At 38.7% G+C, this 24,482-nt stretch overlaps 2 protein-coding genes across 2 annotated transcripts; both read left to right on the top strand.

Moving 5' to 3' along the window:
- Nucleotides 1-210: 210 nt before the first annotated feature.
- Nucleotides 211-4,005, top strand: LOC103440940 (uncharacterized). Its single transcript, XM_070811651.1, is given in 13 exon segments — nt 211-268; nt 367-485; nt 1,129-1,272; nt 1,381-1,492; nt 1,615-1,678; nt 1,680-1,925; nt 2,011-2,186; nt 2,189-2,223; nt 2,367-2,456; nt 2,592-2,847; nt 3,013-3,125; nt 3,172-3,270; nt 3,354-4,005. Coding segments are annotated over 13 exon segments (1,590 nt in total). The 3' UTR covers nt 3,432-4,005.
- A 7,438-nt stretch (nt 4,006-11,443) lies between these two features.
- Nucleotides 11,444-17,642, top strand: LOC114825020 (putative inactive cadmium/zinc-transporting ATPase HMA3). Its single transcript, XM_070826432.1, has 9 exons — nt 11,444-11,671; nt 12,823-13,086; nt 13,450-13,547; nt 14,183-14,438; nt 14,527-14,664; nt 14,767-15,094; nt 15,309-15,511; nt 15,635-15,834; nt 16,045-17,642. The coding sequence occupies exons 1-9, from the start codon at nt 11,461-11,463 to the stop codon at nt 17,548-17,550; spliced, it is 3,204 nt and encodes a 1,067-aa protein (XP_070682533.1). The 5' UTR covers nt 11,444-11,460; the 3' UTR covers nt 17,551-17,642.
- The last annotated feature ends 6,840 nt before the right edge of the window (nt 17,643-24,482 follow it).

Here is a 24,482-nt window from a genome sequence, read left to right as displayed (position 1 = left end):
TAATTTTGAATTCACTCCATATGACCATGCTAAACGCTTAAAGAAAATCACCTTGTAGGTAATGGGTGTAAACTTATATTGCCAAGAACAAGATTAAGTCGCATAAATGACAAACAAGAAAGCATGAAAAACTCTTACACAAATAGTGATGTACGATTATATCTATAGGTGGATTCATTGGAGGGAAAATGGGCAGGTTTTCCCGAGAAAATGCAAGAAACGGTTTTGATTGCTTTGCAAGATTTGAGAAACTCGTTGAAGGATAAAGGTGTGAACTTGATGATTCGGTTGGGGAATGCCTAAAATGTGATTCAAGAGCTTGTAAAAGAGGTTGTTACATCAATAGCATTGCTTATTGTGTATAAGGAGAAACAACTTCCTGCCACGGGGATGCCATTGTGGCAGAATTCCAAGATAATCACGCAGAAATGCATCAAAATGCAGGATTGGATTGGAATTCCGCCACATCAGTATCCAAGTTGTGGGTAGGTTTCTATATTGTATGAGAGTAGTGTTGGGAAGAACTTAGAGTACACAACTCTAACACAAGTGTTGGAGAGACAACACAAGTAAACAAATTACTTCTATTACACACACAAAATATTACAACACTCACAAGGACACAACTTAGAAGCAATGACACTCACTCACTTTCTAGAGACACACTCTAGATCACTCACACTCCTACAAGACTATTCTTGCTTCTCACTCTCACTTGGTTGCCTTCTTGATTGATTGGTTGGTTACTTGGTTACTTGGTTGATTGGTTGATACAAATGGTGTGGATGCCTTCTCCTTTTATAGGCATGGATGGAACCTTGGAGAAGCATGGAAACATCATGCTAGAGTTATCTAGATAATTCTACTAACTTCCCAAGCTAGAATTATCTACACTAATCTTGCATGTTGGTGGAAACCTCACCATTCTTCTAGAATCTTCCACCAACTTAAGGAACAACCTTCTTTGCTAGAGTTTTCTAGCATATTCCCATTATAGAATCTTCTAGAGAAAACCATGCATGTTTGAACTAGACCAATCTAGTTCCTTTGTACCGACTGATCTTAATGGGCTGGTGTTGATCTTTAACAAGTAGTTGAACCACTCATCATTGGAGAGGATTGCAACAGGTTCAGTTTGTTAGTACGGTATATGCCGAGGAGGAGGTGGAGTATGGCTTAAGGAATATGACTGATAGTGTCAGGGACACCTTGGCGGCAATGCGGTCTTCCCCCAAGTTTGTGCTGTGGCAGTCTCCGTTTTATGATGTGAAGGTAGTTGTCGTTGTCTTGATTGGTTTTTTTATTTGTTTTTGAGGTGCTGGTTGGTGATTCACTTAGTTACTATCGAGCAATTGATCGGATGAGTGTGTGATTATGTAGAGCTTGAAGGGTATTCCAGATTCATACGATGAATTTACCAAACTTAGATTGCCTGTAACTTTGCCACTGTCTTCCGCAACATTAACTGGTCGAAACATGGAAGTGGATTGGGGTAAGAGTTCCCATATTGTTAATGCTTCTGCTTATACTTCTACTTGATTTGTTTCGTTACTAAATTTGTCGAAGATATATCTTGCAAGTAGTAGTGACCATAATCGCTTTACTATGATTCAGGTCCCATCCCCACATTTAATGATTTGAAACATTTTATCAAAGAAAATCCATGCAAAATGGAAGAGTTGGAATTCAATGAAAGAGATGTGCGCTGAAATGATTTTGATGAAGGAAATTTTGAAGCCTGGGCAAAGAAATCTAAACAATTCGAGTTCTAGACATGTCCAGGTCCCATCAAAGAAGCGCGAGAATTCTATGTTTGTCACTACAAAGGGAAATTCTCTGGGAGGGGGGACCAGTAACGCATTGAAAGCTTTGGGTGCATACTTGAGATATTTGGAGGGAACAGAACGTGATCACTACTGGTGGGAGTACGTGGTCATATTTTACAGTAAAAAAACTTCCACTTCATTCCTGCATTAACTAAAAGGTTCTTTTGTTATAATCTTGTTGCAGAAAACATGAACGGATGCCCTGTGCTGAAAGTCGGGATGGAGCTTCATTTACTACACTCTTTGGTCCTGCCCTTTTTCTTGGTATCCTATCCAGAAGAAGAGTATATTTTGAAGCTCTCAAGTATAAGAAAGAACGAGATTCTGGATTTCTGTCTCCTTTTGGATATTCATCCGCTACATTGCCGCAACTGTTGATTCGGTGTGCTCAATGGAGGTGCTGTACCAGTTATGCGAAAATTGTATTTATGTTTTGATTGAAGTGGCTTTTCGGAGACTTACCTAAGTTGCTTTCTTTGCAAATAAACATTATTTATTGCATAACATATTTGTAAGCAACTGAGTTATGTTTTGTGACAGTGGTATTTGCTTGTCTCTCTAAAAAGTCAGTTAAGTGATGACAGAAGATTTCGTATTCGTATCTGGAGATGGAAAGGCTATCTAATTCAGGTATTTTGTTCGAAACTGATCTTTTCTATTTCAAAGATATTCTGTGCCTTGTAATCTGGAAAAATACTTGGCTAGCTTTATGTTGTAGATTGGGGTACCTACTCTTTCACTACGATACTACTATCCTTTTGTCAGTATACAGTTGTGGGTGAAGAAGGTCCTGCTACTCTTCTGGTTCATGGTTTTGGAGCCTTCTTGGAGCATTACCGTGACAACATACGCGCCATTGCTGAAGGTGGAAACCGAGTATGGGCCATCACACTATTAGGATTTGGCAAATCGGAAAAGCCAAACATTGAATACACTGAACTCATGTGGGCTGAAATGCTTAGAGATTTCATTATTGAAGTTGTGGGTGAACCAGCACATCTGGTTGGGAACTCAATTGGTGGTATGTTTTAAACTAGAAGCGAGATGATCAACTTACCTAAACAATGTCTTACAACTTACCTAACCAGTTCTGGTGGCTTATCTGCTTTAATTTTTAGCTTTTATTCTCCAGTGTGCATATCTGTTGTGTATCTTCTTGTTATTTGTTACGATTTTCTGTCTCCAGGTTATATTATTGCAATTGTCGCTCGTCTCTGGCCTGCTTTGGTCAAATCTGTGGTTCTTATCAACAGTGGTGGGAATGTTATTCCAGGATATTCCTCTGTGTTGTTCGCCAAAGTAAGCTTGATTAAAAACAGTCTCATAATATAGTTTTCTGTTTCAGGAGAGAAGAACTTCGGGTGCCTCATGGCTAGGTGCTAAATTCCTTTTGTTCTGCTTAAGGTTGACACTCAAGGACATAGTGAAGAATTGCTACCCATCTGTAAGTATCGGTACTGTCTTTTTTTTTAATATGGTTCACTTTCGTAGTTTTCGTTTGTGCGTTTTACTACCTTTTCTCTGCAGAAAACAGAGCGAGTCGACAATTGGCTTATTGATGAAATGCTAAGAGCAGTATCTGTTGTGCGGAAGCGTCAAATATGAAACCAATAAGCAACAATGGCAAAATATGATAAGACAAATAATCCAAATGACACAAGGATTTATACTGGTTCGGCGTAAGCCTACGTCCAGTTCCGAGACGGCGAGGAAATTCCACTAATATCAAAAGGAGATTACAAATAGAGTTTTAACTCTCAAACCCAAATCCCACATACACCCAATAGCTCTCACTCTCACAAAGAACAAATGGAGAAGATGGAAACATATACCAAATTCCTTCTCTCCCAAAAGCCACAAAATGTAGCACAAATATCTTTTATTGAGTGATAACTAACAAAAGGGAATTACAAACAAAATGGGAATGATAGAAAACAACAACCCTTCTCTTTCTTCTCTCAAATCTGCCGTTCCCAACTCCCCATTCTCCAAAGGCATAACCAAATGCCTTAATATAAACAAAAGGCCACCTTTCTTTGCTTTTGTAAAAGCCACAAATCAAGGGCTAGACATCATAATGATGTCTCCCTTTTCCTTATTCTATTTTATTAGCCGAAAGGTATTTTGGCTTGTTGTCCACTTGGTCACAAATCCAACAATCTCCACCTTGACCAAGTTCCGAAAGCATCACAGAGAATCGAACCAACAATCACCATAAGCACCCAAAGTACAAACTAAAGACAACGGAAACTAAATCAAATTCCCCAAACTTACCAGTGCTCATAACAATTTCCACCTAGACTCAAACTATACCAAAGCCAACGAAAGTGAACATTTCTCTACCGTCTTCTCCAAATTTTCAAACCATAAGTGCCTTGATCAAAACAAAAGGTGATTCAAACGAAGAACTGGAATTCTTCAATATCGCCAACAAAAGATCAAGCACACCATACCAAAGTTGGACACACAACGAACTCCACCTGCTCACAAACACCATGGTCTTAAACTGCACCAATAGACTCATTCACATAGCATGGCACATTCTCCAAGTCAAAACTGATTACAAATTTGGAACAAGGTCTCACATACCACATACAAAAAAATGCCCTTCACTCAAGTTTACCATCATCACATGAGCACCAACAGGACAACCAAAATTTCAAATTCAAATAATCAGCAGGAGATCCAAAACCATACCTCAACTGGAGTCTTCAAAAAAACTAATTGCAGATGATGGAGACCAACAGACCAAATAGCAGTGGCAAACAAATCCAACCAAATGTCCATAAACCAAAGTTAGAAAGCATATAACTTGCCTTCTACAAGAGGGTTCCACACAAATGTTCCGCATTAGGTGTCTCCAAAATAGTGTGGTGTCTCACTATCCAAACTTGCAGAACTTAACAAATTGGCCCTCATTGAATTCAACTTTACCAAAAAAACAAAACCATACCAATATCCAAAACAATAAAAACACCGATGAAGAGCAACTGACATAACACAAACATACACAGAGGCTACTAAGCAACTTTCTCAAATCATAACAAAGAATCCTTACAAACTCTTAAATTTCCATATGTAGCAAAGAGATTTAAGAGTACCCACAACACCAGATTCCCTTTTTTTTTTTTTTTTTTTTTTTTTTTTTTTTTTTTTTTTTTTAATTTCAAATCTGGTGTAGCCAACTGTCATCATAGAACAAAGTCGAAGTCGTCATCGACGACATTCGCACTCGCACCAGCATTATCTTTCAGTTTTGGGCAATCAACTTTCCAATGCCCTTCCTTGCGACAATAGTTGCATGTGTTGTTTCTGGTCTTAGACTTCGATCTCAAATTTCCTTTATTACTACCTGAACCATATTCCCTATCTCTGCCTCTTGCTATAAAAGCCTCAGAATGAGAATCATTCAAGTTTCCAAATACTTTGTTCTTTAACTCTCTTGAATTCAAAGCGGCTTTTACATTCTCCATACAAATAGAATCTCTCCCATATAACAAAGTTTCAACAAAATTCGCATACGAAGGAGGTAAAGAACACAACAAAATCAAAGATTGATCCTCATCATCAATTTTATTATCCATACTTTTCAAATCCATAATAACCTTATTAAACTCATCAAGATGGTTTTGAATAGGTGTACCTTCAGTCATACGGAGAGTGTACAAACGTTGCTTCAAATACAAACGATTGGTGAGGGATTTGGTCATGTATATACTCTCCAACTTAAGCCACAAACCAGCTGCAGTAGTTTCATTTTCCATCTCACGAAGAACTTCATCAGATAGTGATAACATAATTGCACTATGTGCTCGATTCAAAGTGTCTTCTTTTTCTTCAGCAGACCAATCTTGTGGCAAGGCCTCCACACCCTGTAGCGCCTTAAGCAACCCTTGTTGAACTAGCACAGCTCGCATCTTAACCCGCCACAGGCTAAAATCATTCCTCCCATTGAATTTTTCAATATCATATTTCACCGACATATTCGAAGGTTTCATAGACATATTAGTACAAAGCCCCAAGTCGAAACCCAGAGCTCTGATACCACTTGTTGTGCGGAAGCGTCAAATATGAAACCAATAAGCAACAATGGCAAAATATGATAAGACAAATAATCCAAATGACACAAGGATTTATACTGGTTCGGCGTAAGCCTACGTCCAGTTCCGAGACGGCGAGGAAATTCCACTAATATCAAAAGGAGATTACAAATAGAGTTTTAACTCTCAAACCCAAATCCCACATACACCCAATAGCTCTCACTCTCACAAAGAACAAATGGAGAAGATGGAAACATATACCAAATTCCTTCTCTCCCAAAAGCCACAAAATGTAGCACAAATATCTTTTATTGAGTGATAACTAACAAAAGGGAATTACAAACAAAATGGGAATGATAGAAAACAACAACCCTTCTCTTTCTTCTCTCAAATCTGCCGTTCCCAACTCCCCATTCTCCAAAGGCATAACCAAATGCCTTAATATAAACAAAAGGCCACCTTTCTTTGCTTTTGTAAAAGCCACAAATCAAGGGCTAGACATCATAATGATGTCTCCCTTTTCCTTATTCTATTTTATTAGCCGAAAGGTATTTTGGCTTGTTGTCCACTTGGTCACAAATCCAACAGTATCCTCTTCCATGTGAAGTACATTTATTTTTCTCTAGGAACTAGCAATCACAGTTGATTTTTCTTATACAAATTAAAAAGGATAAATTACATAAAACTACCTCAACGTTTGGGTTATTTCATACCTCGTCTTTAAAAAGTTTCAATATCATACCTTATCTTTGAATTTGTTGCAATGTCATACCTTCCGTTAGTTCCTCTGTTAAATGCTGACGTGGCATGAGACAAGTCCACTTTTTATTAAAAAATTATTTAAATATTAACTAAGTATTAAAAAATTAAAATTAAAAAAAAAAAAAAAAAAAAAAAACCTAGTTCATATTCCCTCCCCCTCAACCCCCTTCTCCCCACCCAACCTGCAACCCAGAAGAAGGAAAAAAAAAAAAAAACCCATCTTCATCTTCCCCGAACCCCCTTCCCTACGACCCACCCATTTCTTCCCCCTCCTGTCTTCCCTAAACCCACCGCACCCATCCTCCACGTCCTCCTCCGCACCCACCCTCGCACCCACCCTCACACCCACCCTCCTCCCTCCTCTACACACCCCACTCCTTAAATCCACACCTATTGGGGAAGACGAGATCTAAGTTGCAGGGAAAGGGAGATGGGTTTTTTTTTTTCTTTTTTGGGTTGCAGGTAGTGAGTGCGGAGGAGGAGGTGGAGGATGGGTGCACGGTGGGTTTGGGGAAGATGGGATGGGGAAGAAAGGCGAGGGGTGGGTTGCAGGGAAGGGGGGGTCGAGGAAGATGAAGATGGTTTTTTTTTTTTTTTGCTCTGGGTTGCAAGTTGGGCTCGTGTTTGGGGGGGGGGGGAGGGGGAGGGAGATGGGAAGATGGGTACGCGGAGGAAGTGGAGGATGGGTGCGGAGGAGGAGGTGGAGGATGGGTGGGAGTGGTTTTGGATTTGGGTTGCAGGGAGGGAAGATGATGAAGGGGATGGGGTTTCTTTCGGGGGGGGGGGGTTTAAATTTTTAATTTTTAATATTTAGTTAATATTTAATTAATACTTTTTAATATTTTATTAATTTTTTAATAAAAAGTGGACCTGTCTCATGCCACGTCAGCATTTAACAAAGGAACTGATAGAAGGTATGACATTGCAACAAATTCGAAGATAAGGTATGACATTGAAACTTTTTAAAGACGATGTATGAAACTTGACACGCCCCAACCCTGATATTCCCCGAATACCAGGATAGACACGTGCTGGCCGACACCCGAGGCTGACGAAAGCCATTAATTGATACAAAAGCTAAGAATCAGAAATAAATAAAGGTTATGAATTTAAAAACAATGAGTTAATAATTTAGGAACGTGTTCAGAACATACAACTAAACCTAATCACTAAAAAGAATTGAGATAAAATTGAATAAATAGAGAAGTGGGTCCTACATCGAGAGGACTCAAATATGCTGCTGCGGAAGTGTTTTGATGTCGGGATTAGGTGCATTGATTCTAAGTCCTGAATAGGGGCGAAAAACAAAGGTGAGTGGACCAAGTTCATATATACAATAATAATAAAACAGTTATCAAGATACTAACCCCCACAGTTTAATAATGAAAACTACTAGCATGATAAGTGATGGATTTAATAAAAAAATCCTAGCATGCCAAATATCTCAAAAGTCATATCGCAGAAACGCATCGCGGAAATCAAAACAATAAATGTATCATAAATCGTCTCGTAAACGCGGTGTGCTGCTAGAAAGATCACTGAATAAATAATAACTCTCGGCCCAATGCCTGCACCTCAGTCTCTGTGCCCGTAGCCAGAGATAACTCCCTCCCGGCCCAATGCCTGTCTCCGTGTCCCTCAGCCTTTCGCTAGGGATTATTTCTCCCGGCCTACATGCCAACACCAGATCCTCGCCCCAGGCGGCATAGTGTCTATTAGGTACGCACAAATATTTACGCCTCTCATAAATAACCACTTCATAGTATAAGGTCATCCATCGTCTATACTATAAAGAGGGGTTTCTAAAACATGTTCTAGTATCCTATCGTCATCCATCGGATAGTCTACCAGTTCATGGTTTTTATAGAAAATACGATATATAAAAATATAGTTCAAAATAGGCTAACCATTTATTTCCTCACCAAAACACGAGACAAAATCAATAAATTCAGTAAACAGGATTGATATAAATCAATTCACAAATTTCGTAGGCATGCTAATCATTTATGCAATTACTATAAAATCATGAAATTTTAGAAGGGGTCCACTCACAGTACTTAGTTGCCAAAAGTTGCGCCACTAGCAAAGATGGAAACGTCACAATAATTGCCCCTAAGCACATAAAGAGTCCAATAAATAAAACTATATAATAGAAATTGAATTTGGGAAAACGGACATTGGAAACGGATTCAGAACGTCGAATTACCCTAAGAAGGGTCCCGGACGAAAACCCGAAAAGTCAACCCTAAAGTCAACATTGACCGGGGGTCAACGGTCAAATTAGGTCTAACGGGTTTTAGGCTTGAAATCCGGATTAAGGTTTAGGTTAAATAGGATTAGGATATATTGGGTTTTCTAAGGTTTTTGGGTTAAAAGGGTTTAGGGTGAAGAAATGTGGTTTGGGCTTAAACCCCAAACACACACACACACACGGCATGTATGTGCATGCATAAACACATACACACACACACACCCACGGCACCAAGGCCTTAAGGCCTCACAAAAACTAACAGGGCTTAAAGCCCTTTAAGTCAAAACCGGCCCAGGCCCTAAGGGTTTTAAAAACCAAGTAACAAAACTTAAAAACTAAAGGGGCTAGGGTTTTGGGCTTAAGACAACACGGGCCTAAGGCCCGAGGGGTTTTCTAAAGGGCCTAAGAGGCCTGGTTTTGCCTAAGAAGAAGGCTGGAAATTCAGCCGGAAAACCACCTAATTTTAAACAGCCATAACTTTATCACTACTCAACGAAATCAAGCGAGACAAAGACAAAAGTTGTAACCCTTGAAGAGACGAAGAGAATGGTACCTCACACGACATCTAACTCGCCGTTATTTTTCCGGAAAATTCCTCGAAAGCCTCAGAGGTCGCCGGAAACTGGGTAAAATTCAAATGAGTATAACTTCTTCAATACTCAACAAAATTGAGTGAAACAAAAAGGAAAGTTGTAGTACGTAGGCAGACAAAGAGATTGATACCTTACACGCCAGCCAACTCGCCGTGGATTGGCCGACAATGGCCTCGAAAGGGGCGGTGCTCGACGGAGCTCATGAACGGGGCTTCCTGGTTTGACTTTCAAGATGCCAATACTATGGTTGAGTTCGTAGCGACGAGATAAAGACGATGGTGATGTTAGTTGGTAAGAAAAACCCTCCGAGGGGTGGAGATAGAGAGAGCCGAGAGAGTGAGGGAGAGAGAGTTGCGGGAAAGGTGAGGGAGAAGAGAGAACTGAGAGAAGAGAGAGGGAGACCAGAAAACATAAAATAAAACAAGGTGGGCCCCACGGGCTCACCAATTAAGGCTTTAAAACAATTTTTAAATAAAATGGGGTTGGGGTGTTTCAATCTACCACCCTTATAAAAAAAATTCGTCCTCGAAATTTAAAATAACATACTACACTGAAAAACTCGAAAATACGAAAAAAGATACACATATATATACGTAACGAAGAAATCAAATCAGAGCAGTTGCACAAAAGGAAAAATGTCATCCCGTCGCGATCGGGTTGCAATGATTCCATCTTTCGTGCCCCCAGACTCATACTTTCTTTCCTCATCAGTGTAATAGTAGAAACATACTTTAATAAGATATAAAGTCGAAAACACAAAATAATTTAAGGCCAGATAACGTCAAAATAGATATGTACTAACATATAGATCAAAAGCTCGAATCAACTTAAAAACGAAAACAGAAATACTTTTCCAAAAACATTTGTAAAGTCAAAACAATTAACTAGTAACGGAAGTTCAAAATACTTATACTGAAAACCAAAACTGAAAAAAAATGAGAGTGGGTCTTGCCCAAGAATTCGAAACGTCAAGTACTCCGAGAACAGATGTGTCTTTGGGTCGAGTCCCAAGAATAACAATTCCGAATCTGCGTCAGCTGCTGTCAACGAATCTTCCCGCCCACTTGCTTAATGAACCCAACAAATAAGCTATCGATATCACAGTCTACAGCCTGCAATATCGACCTCACATTTGTTGTCTCGATAAGCAAGTAGTAATTTCCTGAGGATGAATAATTTCACACGTCGTAAATTCGATCCTCCGAATACAAGCTCGCACAACTCCTCTAACAACCAATGTTACCTGTAGAAACTTACTAAATCAGTTATAATACAACATTAGCTTACTACATTACTTGCCGTTACTTGCCGTTGAGGGTGTACTTGCTAAATAAGTTATAATACAACATTAGCTTACTACATTACTTGCCGTTGAGGGTTTACTTGCTAAATCAGTTTGAATGGCCATCTCATCAGGTTAACCACAGATGCTATAAAACAAGCTTTGATGTGGATTCCATTCTTTTTCCCTCCATCTGGTTAACCAATTATTCCAACCAAAGAAAGTTGTTTTGTTAGGAGATTACTTCATTAATTTAAGATATTCTTTATGTACATGTCCCTCTATAAGTTATAATCCTTCCCTTCTTATAGGTATAGTTCTCACAACTTCATCTACTTAAAGCTTTCAGACCCTATTACTCTCTCTCTCTCTCTCTCTCTGAATTAAGCTTGAAAAATCCCCAGAGCTCCCCCTTACCTACAAGGTGATTTTCTTTAAGCATTTACCTTGGTCATATCGAGTGAATTCACGATTAGTATTGTCGACGGAGATGAGTTGCCCCTGGTTAAGTAATTCTCAAGTCTCCTATTCTTCGTCTCCTCGAGACCCTCGGTACACCTGTATCACACACACACGAACTTCTGACCAAATAATTTTCATAACTCTACTCTTCACAAATCAGACACAAAGTTTGTATACCAACATAAAATTAGTAATTTTTCATGTGTCCTGTGTATTTGCAGAAGTTGAGAGATAATTAAGCAGGATGGCTTCTGTCCAGGGAAAAGAAAAGCCAGCAGCCATAAAGTTTCAGAAGAGCTACTTTGATGTGTTGGGGTTGTGCTGCGCATCAGAAGTTCCTCTGATAGAGAATATCCTCAAGCCTCTTGAAGGTGTGAAATCGGTTTCAGTGATTGTGCCTTCCAGAACTGTCATTGTTGTCCATGATAGCCTTCTCATTTCCCAGCTTCAAATCGGTAATATATTCTCTTAAATAATTTTACGCCAGTTAATATTAGTGTTTCCCCTTAATTCTCTAATATTTGCGCTAAAAATTGGTTATTTTTTTCTTAATAGTTGCACAACAGAAAGCAAATAGTTTTGGGAAAAAGAAAAAAAAAGAACGATAGCAGTAGGTGGACGTGTACTTTTTCTGTTGTGGGAGAATTATTAATCGGCATATCGTGTCCCATTATGAACCAAAAAAATCGAACCGGATCATTTCCTGATCCATATATATATTGAGTCTGCTGAGTAGACGATCTGGACTGTTAAAATTTAATTCAACGACTACAACTATTTTAATTTTTAGAGGGTCCTCTGTTTGTACCATTATGAACCAAAAAGATGGAACCGGATCCTGTCATGATCCATATATATATTGAGGCTGCTGAGCAGGCGATCTGGACCGTTGAAATTTAATTCAACGGCTACAACTATTATAATTTTTAGAGAATACTCTGTTTGTAGTCGTTGGATCAAATTTTAACAGTGCAGATCGCCTGCTCAGCATATTCAATATATATGGATCCAGAGAGAATCCGGTTCCCAAAAAGATAGAGACGAGCATGCCTTATATGTTTTTCTTTACCCAACTTTCACGTACTATTTTGCTTTCCTTTTCATCACCCACTATAATATACTTAAAAATAGGTTTCAGTTGTAGCTAATTCATTGTACGTTTCACCTTTTTTTTTCTTTCTTTTTTTTGGAAGCGTTGTACGTTTCACCTTACACTATATAATACTAAATAGTTTTACACCCCTTCGGTGTGAATCTTGAGACTCCTTGACTATGAGGAAAAGCACATTAGTTTTCTTAAAATAAAAAAGCTCAAGCTATTTATTCGAAAATAAAATAAAGTATGCTCAGTCCATTTAGTCGGCCTCTCACACACTCTTTTATCTTAATACAAATGCACAAGTTTTTCAAACTCCATTATTACTTATAAGGATAAAGTTCTTTTGATTTGCCCCATCAGATAACATTTAGAAACATTGAAAATTGAAGGAAAATTAATACGACAGCAAACTCACATGAATGGATATCGAAAAACTGATAGGGCAACATAAACAAATTTATTTTTCCTTGAGGAAATTGCCCTTTTGATCTGTTATTTCATGGACAGTTAAGGCACTAAACCAAGCAAGGCTAGAAGCAAATGTGAGAGTGTATGGGGCAGGGGACATTTACAAGAAAACGTGGCCAAGTCCATATGCAATTGGTAGTGGCGTGTTACTGGTTCTATCATTTCTCAAGTACGCATATCGGCCATTAGGGTGGTTGGCCCTTGGAGCCGTGGCCGTTGGCATTTTCCCCGTTGCTTTGAAATGTTTTGCGGCTATTCGGAATTTCAGGTTTCATGACATCAACATTCTTGTTATCATTGCCGGTGAGTCAATACTTTGTCTTAATATTCAACTTATTTTTTCATTTCATTCTCCACAATTTTGGTTTTCTAAATTGGTAGAAACTCTACTGCATGATGTTGCGTTAGTTATATGAAATTATCTTATAAACATTGAGGTACACTGTACACATGACTGTCAGTCAATCATCTATCACGAGAATAATACTTAATGTGATACAATCATCTGTTCCACTTTAAAATTACTTGTCAAATTATATTTTCTACACTCCAAAATTTTGTTACCACTTATCTACTCTATTGCAAAACAGCACACATGATACAGAAGTTACTTATTTGCGCATGTTTGTATATTTATGTAAATCCATTTGGTGTAACTTTTGACAGTAATTGGGACAATTGCTTTGAAGGACTATACAGAAGCTGCCTCGATTGTCTTTCTGTTCACCATTGCAGAGTGGCTCCAGTCTTCTGCAGGTTACAGGGTTAGCATAAAACACTCATCCTTCTTTTTTATGAAAAAATTAAGAACTAATCTCATTGAATTAAACAAAATACAAGTAACGATAAGTGGCAGAAAAACATAGCAATTGATTTTGGAACAACAAATTTTGCTGAAGACAGTTTTGTACATAATTTTGTGATAAACCACATACTAACCAATGCTTTAAAAGACGAAAGTGAAGCCCTTCCTAGGCGAAAGCCTTGATATTGAGGCGACTCATGGGACCTATAATTATTAATATATAGTCTAGTTGGAAGGTATGTCATATGGTCTTGTTGAACTTGAACTTAGAGGGTATGTCATGGAGTCTAGTTGAACTTGAACTTTGGCATTTTTTTTCTTTTAAAAAAGAAAAAGAAAAAAAAAACCCAGTCAACTCTGCAGCTGCCTAGGCATGCCTCGATCACATCTAGGCGAGTTTAAGCCTATTCCCGTTGGGCAGAGGCATTTTCATCACCGCCTTGTCTCCAAAGCTGCCTAGGTGCGCCTCAAGGCTTGTTTTTCAAAACACTGATACTAATACATTAAAATGTTGTTTAAGGGATTAACGAATGACTTGGTAATGTATATCATAAACAGTCAGACATGTAGAATAACATGCTTTTATCTACTCAGGCAAAAGCAGTGATGTCGTCGTTGATGAGCATGGCCCCCCAAATAGCAGTCTTAGCAGAGAGTGGAGAAGTTGTGGGTGTTGATGAGGTAAAGTTGAACACAATTCTTGCTGTTAAGGCCGGCGAAAAGATACCGATTGATGGAATAGTTGTTGAAGGAAAAGCTGAAGTCGATGAGAAAACACTAACTGGAGAATCCTATCCAGTTGCCAAAGAAAAGGACTCCACTGTTTGGGCAGGCACTATCAATCTTAATGGTAACATAAATGTCGCTCCCGTCATTCTTTGATTTTGAAGAAAGAGTTATGTTTTCATTTCTGACAAAATTTGGTTTCAATTGTGAAGGTTATATTAGCGTGAAAACTACATCATTGGCTGAAGATTGTGCGGTCGCCAAAATGGCAAAACTCATCGAAGAGGCTCAAAACAGCAAATCCAGAACTCAAAGATTCATTGACAAATGTGCAATGTTCTATACCCCAGGTTAGTCTACTTTCCCCATACATTTCATATGTTTCCCTATTCTTTACTACTAAGGAGAATGCAAACGGTTGGATTTATACGTTTTGTGGCGCTGTTTTGCAGCGGTCCTGGTCATTTCTGTTTCTATCGCGGTGATTCCAGCTGCATTACATGTTCACAATTGGAGAAAGTGGTTTCACTTAGCTTTGGTTGTTTTAGTGAGCGCCTGTCCGTGCGGTCTCATCCTCTCTACACCCGTTGTGACTTTCTGCACGCTCACAAAAGCGGCAACATCTGGACTTCTGATCAAAGGAGGTGACTACATTGAGATACTTGCTAAAGTCAAGATCATGGCTTTTGACAAAACTGGTACAATAACAAGGGGTGAATTTGTGGTGATGGATTTTCAATCTCTTCGTGATGACATTAGCTTGAACACATTGCTTTACTGGTATAGACTGCAACTCCTCTATTCAGCAACATGTTGAATGAAACACACAAAAATTTTGATGGAAAGAAAAAATTTACTTCATGAAATTCAGAAAGAGGCTTTTAGTTTAAAGACAAATTTAAGGCTGTTTTAATGCTGCATTATTCTCCGAAAGCGTTTCCTATTATTTCACTAAGTTTGCAGTTCGTTGATTTCTCTATTAATCTTCATGAAGGGTTTCAAGCATTGAGAGGAAGTCAAGTCATCCAATGGCAGATGCGCTGGTTGACTATGGAAGATTGTTTTCGGTCGAGCCAAACCCTGAGAATGTGGAGGAGTTTCAAAATTTTCCCGGCGAAGGTATTCATGGGAAAATTGATGGACAAGATATCTACATTGGAAACAGAAAAATAGCTTTGAGAGCTGCTTGTGAAATAGGTAAATGCCATCAACTCCTGTATCTTCGAAGCTATTTCGAATGATTTCAAGGATTATGATTCATTTTCTTTTTGTTTATGGTCTTTTTGGATCTCTCATCGCTAAATCTTTTTGAAATTTCAGTTCCAACAATTGAAGGTTCGAAAGGTGGGAAGACGATTGGATACATATACTCTGGGGGAGCCCCTGCTGGAGTCTTTATGATATCTGATGCTTGTCGATCTGGGGCTGCAGAGGCTCTCAAGGAACTAAAGAAGTTAGGCATTAAAACAGCTATGCTCACAGGAGATAGTAATGCTGCCGCATTGCATACAAATGAGCAGGTGTGTTATTCCTAATATCTTAGCCTCATATCGCTATGCTTAAATCTGCGCGCACATACCATGCGCTCCACTCTCCACTCACTTTTATTGATTCAATGTATGATCTTCCCTGGTATACATGGCTGTAGAACTGCATATATATTTTCCTTGCAGATTAAGAAAGAAAAAAAAAAAGAACAAATAAGAGTAGAAAATTTATCTGACTTGCAGCTTAAGCAAGCTCTCGAGGTAGTCCAGGCAGAACTTCTACCTGAAGACAAGGCAAGAATCATTAGAGAATTTAAAATGGAAGGAAACACAGCAATGGTTGGAGACGGGATCAATGATGCCCCTGCTTTAGCTACTGCCGATATTGGTATCTCAATGGGCATTTCAGGATCAGCCCTTGCTCAAGAAACTGGGAATATAATTTTACTGTCAAATGACATTAGGAAACTACCGAAAGCAGTCCAACTTGCGAGAAGAGCTAATAGAAAAGTGATTGAGAATGTGGCTTTGTCAATCACTGCTAAGGCTAGTATCCTTGCACTGGGATTTGCAGGGCATCCGCTTGTTTGGGCTGCAGTTCTTGCTGATGCCGGGACATGCTTGCTTGTGATATTCAACAGCATGCTACTCTTACAAGGAACCAACAAGCATGGAGGGAAAACTTCTGCACCACATGGCCATAAACATGGAAGCCATGGACATGGCCATAAACATGGAAGCCATGGACATGGCCATAAACATGGAAGCCATGGACATAGCCATTCTCACAAAAACCAACATTGTTGCTCGGACAGCATACCCGTAAAAGTCTGTAAACCTCAAAAGTGTTCCTCGCAGAAATGCGGATCAGAGTGCCATCCTAGTCCCTTAAATTCAAGCTTTCCTTGTAAGCTTAAGTGCAGTGATGACTTACACGAGGCACGACACTGTGATGAAACAAGCTGCATCAAAGTCAGTCATGATCTCGAGTCACAGAATAAACACAATCATGGTTGTTTGAGGCATCATAATTTCAGCTCATGCGCAGAAGGTGATAAACTTCACGAGGAAAAACACTGCAATCATTCTGCTTCTCCTTTGGTGGAAATTCAAAAGTTGACAAGTAAAGGTCATTGCCACACGACCCACTGCGGCAAAGAGCACAGCAGAAATGAAGGTGATGGAGTCCATGAGGAAAAACACTGCAATTATTCTGCTTTTGCTTTGCACGAAAGCGAAAAATTGACAAGTAGTGTTCATTGCCACTCAAGCGACTGTGGAAAGGAGCATGTTAGAAACGAAGATGATGCAATCCATGAGCCAAAACACTGCAACCATTCTACTTTTTCCTTGGAGGAAAGCAGAAAGTTGACAAGTACTGGTCATTGCCACTCAACTCAATGTGGCAAAGATCATATTCACAATGAATCGTTAGGAGAAACGTTTGCCACAAGATGTGATCATCAGCCCCACCATAATCAAGACAAACAATCACCCCCTCATCACACGACGATTGATATTGTAGCGGGTTGCAACCGCACAGAATCAGCCGCAACGAATTCTTGCATTGGCTCCCGGACAGCGGAAAAGGAAGCATGTTGCTCAGAATTAGTAGCAATTCATGCTTGTGTGTTGGAGAAAAGAGAAGTCGGTGGGTGCTGTACAAGCTACATGAAGGAATGCTGTGGTTGTCATGGGCATGTTGGTTCTAGCTTTCAGGGTTGTTTATCAGAAATCACAATGGAATAGATGTAACTGACTGAAAATAAGTGTGTGTGTGTGTATATATATATATATATATTATATACGTGCTTTATATATATTTGTGAAATTATCTTCAACTCCATGCTGCATGAAAATATCTTCAAAAAACAAACAAAAGTACAAGCTATAGCACTTCCTCTTCCTTATCATAAATTCAAAATGCCACTTTTTTTCGAATTTTCGGCAGGATTACCAACACTTTCGAGGGACGAGGGTATTTTTGATCCAGCGGAAACACCTTCAAACCTTTTTGAGTATGTTATTTTCCTATCATCCGTTTTATACGATGACGCGGTTGAACTTGAATATATTTGACGTGATGCTTTTAATGTAACTCCATTTGAACGTCTTTGAGGTTCAGAAGTACCTCAAATCAAGAATTTGAACATTATTGCAGGTTGTTATAGCTACTTGTACACCAGATGTTTTGCCGCAACGATATGGCAGAAGCTGTGTCACGAGGATCCGCTGTCGTTAACGACAGGATCCGCGGTTGTTAAACGGTCTTGTAGGTGATGGGATTTTGAGGGATTGTAATGGAGGAATAGCTCCTGATATCACCTGTCTTTGCGATGAAATGAAGTTGGGAGAGGAGGTACAGTGAACAGCCGCTGTCGTGAACATTGAGTTCTGAAGAACTAGTCAACTAAACAGCAACACAAGGAATGAAAGTGCAATGTTGGAGTGATCCTCTTATAGGAAACAATGTCAAACATAGCCGCCCTAACAGCCGTAGGGATTTTGCGCTGGCGTTGCTCGGGCAATGTTGGAGTACCATGTTTCCTTCTTACATATCAACATGGATTTTGTAGCATATACTGAATAATCAATCAAGCCATTTGATTTCAAAAAACTTGCATTTGAATTTTGACAAGGATAAAAAAGAATTAACGGTACAGATCATTTACATAAACTACTTGAAGCTAACAGCCGGAAGTTTACTCCTCTGGTTCACTATCCATTCACGAATAATTGAATTCACTTCATCGGGCAGTTCGTCGTGCGGGCAATGACCTAATTTCGAGAACAATGAAAGGAATAAACTTGTATGAAACTTTTGAGCATAAACACAGTATACAACAATGGAAATATTTTACACACCGGCATCCAACTCCTTGACGATGAACCCAGCACAATGCTCTTTAAGCATAGCCACTGTTGACTTGGAGTCCGATATTGGATAGTAAGCCAAACAAAAAGACATGGATGTGTTATGTATAGAATTATCAATGACAAACGTGATTTTGTACACTTAAAATAAAATTCTAATAGGATATGAAGATCCAATCCTCAAAGGTTAGTATTACTTGTAAGACAAAAAAAAATTAAAAAATTAAAAAAAAAACTGATCATGATTAGTACAAATAAAAGTACAAGGTCAACAAGTGAGGGCACAATTCTCATGAGCCATTCTCTCTTAGTCGTCTCCTCTCTCTCTCACCCACTTTTAAAATTAGTTTCACAACACATTATCAGCATGATGTGTTTTTGCGAAAAAGAGAAGGTCTTGGAAGAAGACTAAACCTTTTCACCATCTTCATCAACATCCAAGTAATCTTAAACCATAATCTATTTGGTTTCAATTTAATATATCCCATGAATAATATGATTATTGTTTTGTGTAATATGCATGTCATATCAACGTTGATGAATATATGGGTGGGTATTGTTAAGCAATATGCAGAAGGAGAAACAGAGAGATCACAGAGGAAAAAGAAGAAGGAATCAGAGAGAATTTAGAGAGGAAGAAAGAAAGAATTGCACTGATATTTCCTTGATTAATTCGATGGTTACAATGGTATGCTTACTATATAGATGAGTGCTAGGCCAACCACCTTAACCTACTCACTCCCTTACCAACAATCCTAACTAATTATTCTAACAATCACATTCCTAACTGCCTTATATACTCTAACATCCCCCCGCAAGCTCATGGTGGTTCAAGCATGAGATTGTTACAATTGGAGAGTATAGGATCTGGTCACTGCTGCACGCATACCCTGAAAAAAGAAACCTCCTAGCATCTGGAGCTCGTATGTTACCATTATACCGTGTATACCATAGTACCCAAATCAGCGTAGACTCGGTGCCCCCACCCTTATCAGAAATTCGCATATGGTAGCTTAACTGAATATCAAATATACATCCACCATTGCATGACTGAAGTACATAAAATCTCCGGAACTCATGTACAACAATTTGAGTAGAAACACCAATTTTCGTCTTGTTGTCAGCATCAAAATGATATTTCTGCGAACAAATGGTATGTGATCTGCTAATGTGTGAACTTTCTGCACCAACAGAACTAGGTAGTTACTCCTCGATTGCAAAGGATCTTAAATGACTCAAACCTAACAGTGCATAGTGATCTTGTTCTTTACCTTCGCCACCAGATTTCTTCTTACCTTGGCTACTGGACAAATCAAATGATGATACAGAAGTTTGTTCCTTGTTATTAACCACCTTCTCATCTTCAACTGCTGTCTTTTCCTCCACATACCTTGTTCGGGACAAACTGTGATAGTTCATCAAATCCAACTGTTGTTCTTGTTCTTGGTCCAGTTCTTCTTCTTGTTCTTGTTCCTTGAAGCTTCTTTCTGAGAAGTTTCTGTAATAATTAGGTAACACATTATTGCCAATAGATGGACTCTGAGAATCACTTTCACCAAATGCAACCATGCCTTGGGCTTGGAAGGCAGATTGTGAAGAAGTTTTTACACTTAGACCTTCTCTTACATCCGTCAGGAAATTTGTTGCATTGGAATTTCCAAGTGGCGATAACTTGTGAGCTGATGGAGAATTCAGTTCACCATCCTTGTTATGACCATAAATTGACTGCCGTCCTGCCATAGCAATTATCTGTTGTGCATCCAGATCCCTCTTACTTGGATCGGCCTCTTCATTCTTCGTACCCTGCACTTGGTGCAGCCGGGAGCAGTCATGACGAAATCCATGTGAATGTTTTAAAGCATGGCCAAGAAATCCAAGATTTCGTGCAGAGGGAGCCAGGCCATTGCTGTCACTATGATGTATTCCACCAAGATCCCCTGTCTGTGAAGCATCAAACGTCATCTCTTCCTCCTACTTCTCTTGTGCAGAAATGAAGGTAAAATCTGGATTCCAATCAGCAGAACAATCCACAATGGTTTCCTCAGCAAGCAATTGTGCACGAAAGTCCTTGAGTGAAATGATATTCTCACGCCCTCTGAGTACACATTTAAATGTGTTGTATTTTGGAGGGAGTCCATTCAGCGCAAAGACCACAAAGTCTTCATTAGGAAATGTAACACCAAGAATAGAAAGTCCATCCCTTGCTTCTTTAAGCCGTCGAAGATATTGGGAAACAGAATCGGATCCTTTCTTCATGTTGTACATATCAGTCTTTAACTTGATGATACTAGTTCTTGTGACTGGTAAGAAAAATTCATCTTGAAGACGAACCCACATCTCTTGAGAACTCTTGCTACCAATCACACAAGAAATTGCAGATGAAGAAAGGGTTGCAGTAAGTAACAACATCAAAGCATGATCATGCATTTTCCACACTTTAAATTCATCTAATTCTAGTCTGGCAGATGATTCAGATGTGATTACAGAATGTGTAGATGTTGCCACATCCTGAGGAGGACAAGGATTCGATCCATCAATGAATCCCATAATGCCATGACCTTGTAGCATCATCTTCATCAGAAAATGCCACTGCAAGTAGTTAGTCTCATCTAATTTTACACAAGTAGAGGAAGAAACTGACGGAATCAACGATACAATTGGGGAGTGCAAAAGTTGCAATTGTGCAGCGGTAACCATAACTTTTGTTGTAGAAATGAACAACCCAGATAGAGATTTAGAAGAGAAACCCCAAATTTGTTGCTGACAAATCAAACTAGTTGATAGTTTTCTTTGAGAACAAAGAGCAAACACCTTGTGTGCACAACTTTGTTGAATGTAGAATGCAGAAATGGGCAATCGGAGATGCCCAGAAAAACAGAGAAGACATACCCAATATCTTCTGGTCAATATCTTCCAGTGATCGGAGATTGAACGATCTTTAACTGATCAGTAGTCACCATTGTTGATGTTGTATAGAATTCTTTCACTGAGACAATCTATCGAACAGTTGGTATGCAGAAACGAAGAACAATTTCTTGAAGATTCATGGAGATCGGAAGAAGCCAATTGTTTTGTTTATCACACAACAGATTGCAAACTAGAGGGTAAAGAAGAGAAAGAAATGCTTTGATTGAGGTGCGGAAGCGCCAGGTCTATGTGAGGCGATGATACCATGTTAAGCAATATGCAGAAGGAGAAACAGAGAGATCACAGAGGAAAAAGAAGAAGGAATCAGAGAGAATTTAGAGAGGAAGAAAGAAAGAATTGCACTGATATTTCCTTGATTAATTCGATGGTTACAATGGTATGCTTACTATATAGATGAGTGCTAGGCCAACCACCTTAACCAACTCACTCCCTTACCAACAATCCTAACTAATTATTCTAACAATCACATTCCTAACTGCCTTATATACTCTAACAGGTATATCAAAAAAGAAGATACAAATTAAGGGATTTCAAAACCCTAAATCACGGAAGTCGCGGCTTGAAGCCGCACCAGCGTCTGAGCTGCCAAGCTGCGCCAGTCGTTTAAATGGTTGCACGCTATGTCGTTTGACATGTCTTCTTCTTTCCAAAACTTGGTCGTCGCCGCTCTGCATCGTTGAGTCGTGAGGGATGTGATCCCATGCCACCTCCTATGACTCTGGCCGTTAGTGATGATGATGGCACGCATCTCCAACATCTTTTGTCATTGAGGTTGTGATGGGGAATTACCCCGAAGGCAGTATAAAGGAGATACCTTGTGATTCTTGTCGAAACACTCGACCCAAATCCCTTTCAACCACCATCGTTGTCCGTCGAAGACGAGAACAACCGAAGGAATAAGTCTGCAGCGCGATGCTGCAGGCATGAAACTCAACATGTTCAAATGCATTTAATAAGATATGTTAAAAGCAAACATATGTTGATCCACCAATGTAAGTGTACCATGAGGAGAAAAACTGAATTTTCAATTGCTTATCAGTAATTAAAACCGACATATGTTAAAGCATGCATATGAGAAGAAAGTAGACTTTTCAATTTGCTCATCTCACATTTTTTATTAAGTTCATCACCAAGGGAAATGCATATTCCAAGAGAAATGTGACTAACCAGAGAGATTGGTGATGGCATTTGAGATAGCAAGGGCAGTGCAGAGACCTTTCCCTCATCCAGACATGTCTCCTCCGAGTAACAGCTTTGCAAACCTCTACATCATTTAAACATCTGCAATCACAAAATAAATACGAAATAATTAAAATTAAAAAAAAACAAATAAATCATCTTTAATTAGAACATAATCAGATAACAAAATTTTCAGCTGCACATAAATTAGTATGTATTTTCATTGAGTTTTCAGGATGTGAATATTACTGGACATCTCCTAAATTTTCTTGGAATCCAAACAGTGAGCAAGAATTTCCCAGAAGCCTAAATTTAGAAAGAAAAAAAAAACATTTAAACATAAAAAGGAAACAAATAAACAAAACAAAATGAAATACCAGATAAAACACTCAATTAAAAATAACTAAGCAGAACAAAAAGCCAATGACAAAAAATATGACCATATGTAGCAAATCCAAAGCACACCCCAGAATCTTAATAAAAGCCAGAGAAAAAGAAGCAGCCTTCAAATAAAAAAAAAGACATAAAACTAATTTAATAGTACCTAAGACACTGCCTTAAAAAAAATGGGGGCAATAACATGTATATTAGAGAAAACAATAGAATAGGTTATAGAGAATATGTTGGAAAATTGGCACTGTTTGTAATTTGGAAATAATTTCAGGAATACACAATGCAGGGGCGTTACAAAGCCTAATAAAAAAGTTCGTAACTTGGAATTATCTTATCATACAATTTGGTGGAGCAAAAACTAAAACTACCAACATCAACATGCAGTGTTTGTCATAAAACAACAATTTCATATCCATTACCATTATCCTCTAATGCTCTGAACAATCTTAACGTTGGCCTGCAAATTGTCCGGCCCCTCACCTGTGGAGGTATTATATGCTTACTTTGTCAAACACATAGAGATCATTAAACCTGAGTAAATTTCCACTTAACTAAGTTCTAAACACTTTAGTTAAATCTGAAGTTAAAAAGAGCAGTTCAATTTGACTAAAAATACATAAAGGAAGAGAGAAAGAACAAAGAGTTGTAGAAAGCTGTAAAATGATACTAAACCTGCAAGTTGAATCAGAAAAATATTCAAACAAATCTAAAAGCCAAAATTATTCACTGAATCAGTAAATTAATAAATAAATAATAAAGGAAAATGCATATAAGTTCATTGGAAATTAAACGTGTGAATTAATGTTGATATAAAATTAGCTACAAAGCTAGGTAATTAAACTTAATACTTTATACTTAATATCATAATTTCTCTCTCAGTTTTCTTATTTTCAATAGAAACCAAAACCAGAAAACTTTAAAAAATTGGAGCTATTTGACTCATATTTTATAACAAATCACAAACCCCTTTTAATCCAACAATTCTAAATACATATTAAAATTGGGATAAACATAAGCAGAGATAACAACAACAACAACAACAACAACAAAGCCTTTTCCCACTAAGTGGGGTCGGCTATATGAATCCTAGAACGCCATTGCGCTCGGTTTTGTGTCATGTCCTCCGTTAGATCCAAGTACTCTAAGTCTTTTCTTAGAGTCTCTTCCAAAGTTTTCCTAGGTCTTCCTCTACCCCCTTCGGCCCTGAACCTCTGTCCAGTAGTGACATCTTCGAACCGGAGCGTCAGTAGGCCTTCTTTGCACATGTCCAAATCACCGGAACCGATTTTCTCTCATCTTTCCTTCAA

Source organism: Malus domestica, chromosome 01 (genome assembly GCF_042453785.1).
Source record: "Malus domestica chromosome 01, GDT2T_hap1".
Lineage (NCBI taxonomy): Eukaryota > Viridiplantae > Streptophyta > Magnoliopsida > Rosales > Rosaceae > Malus > Malus domestica.
Note: the sequence above shows the minus strand (reverse complement) of the source record. Positions and strands in the feature narration are given on the sequence as shown.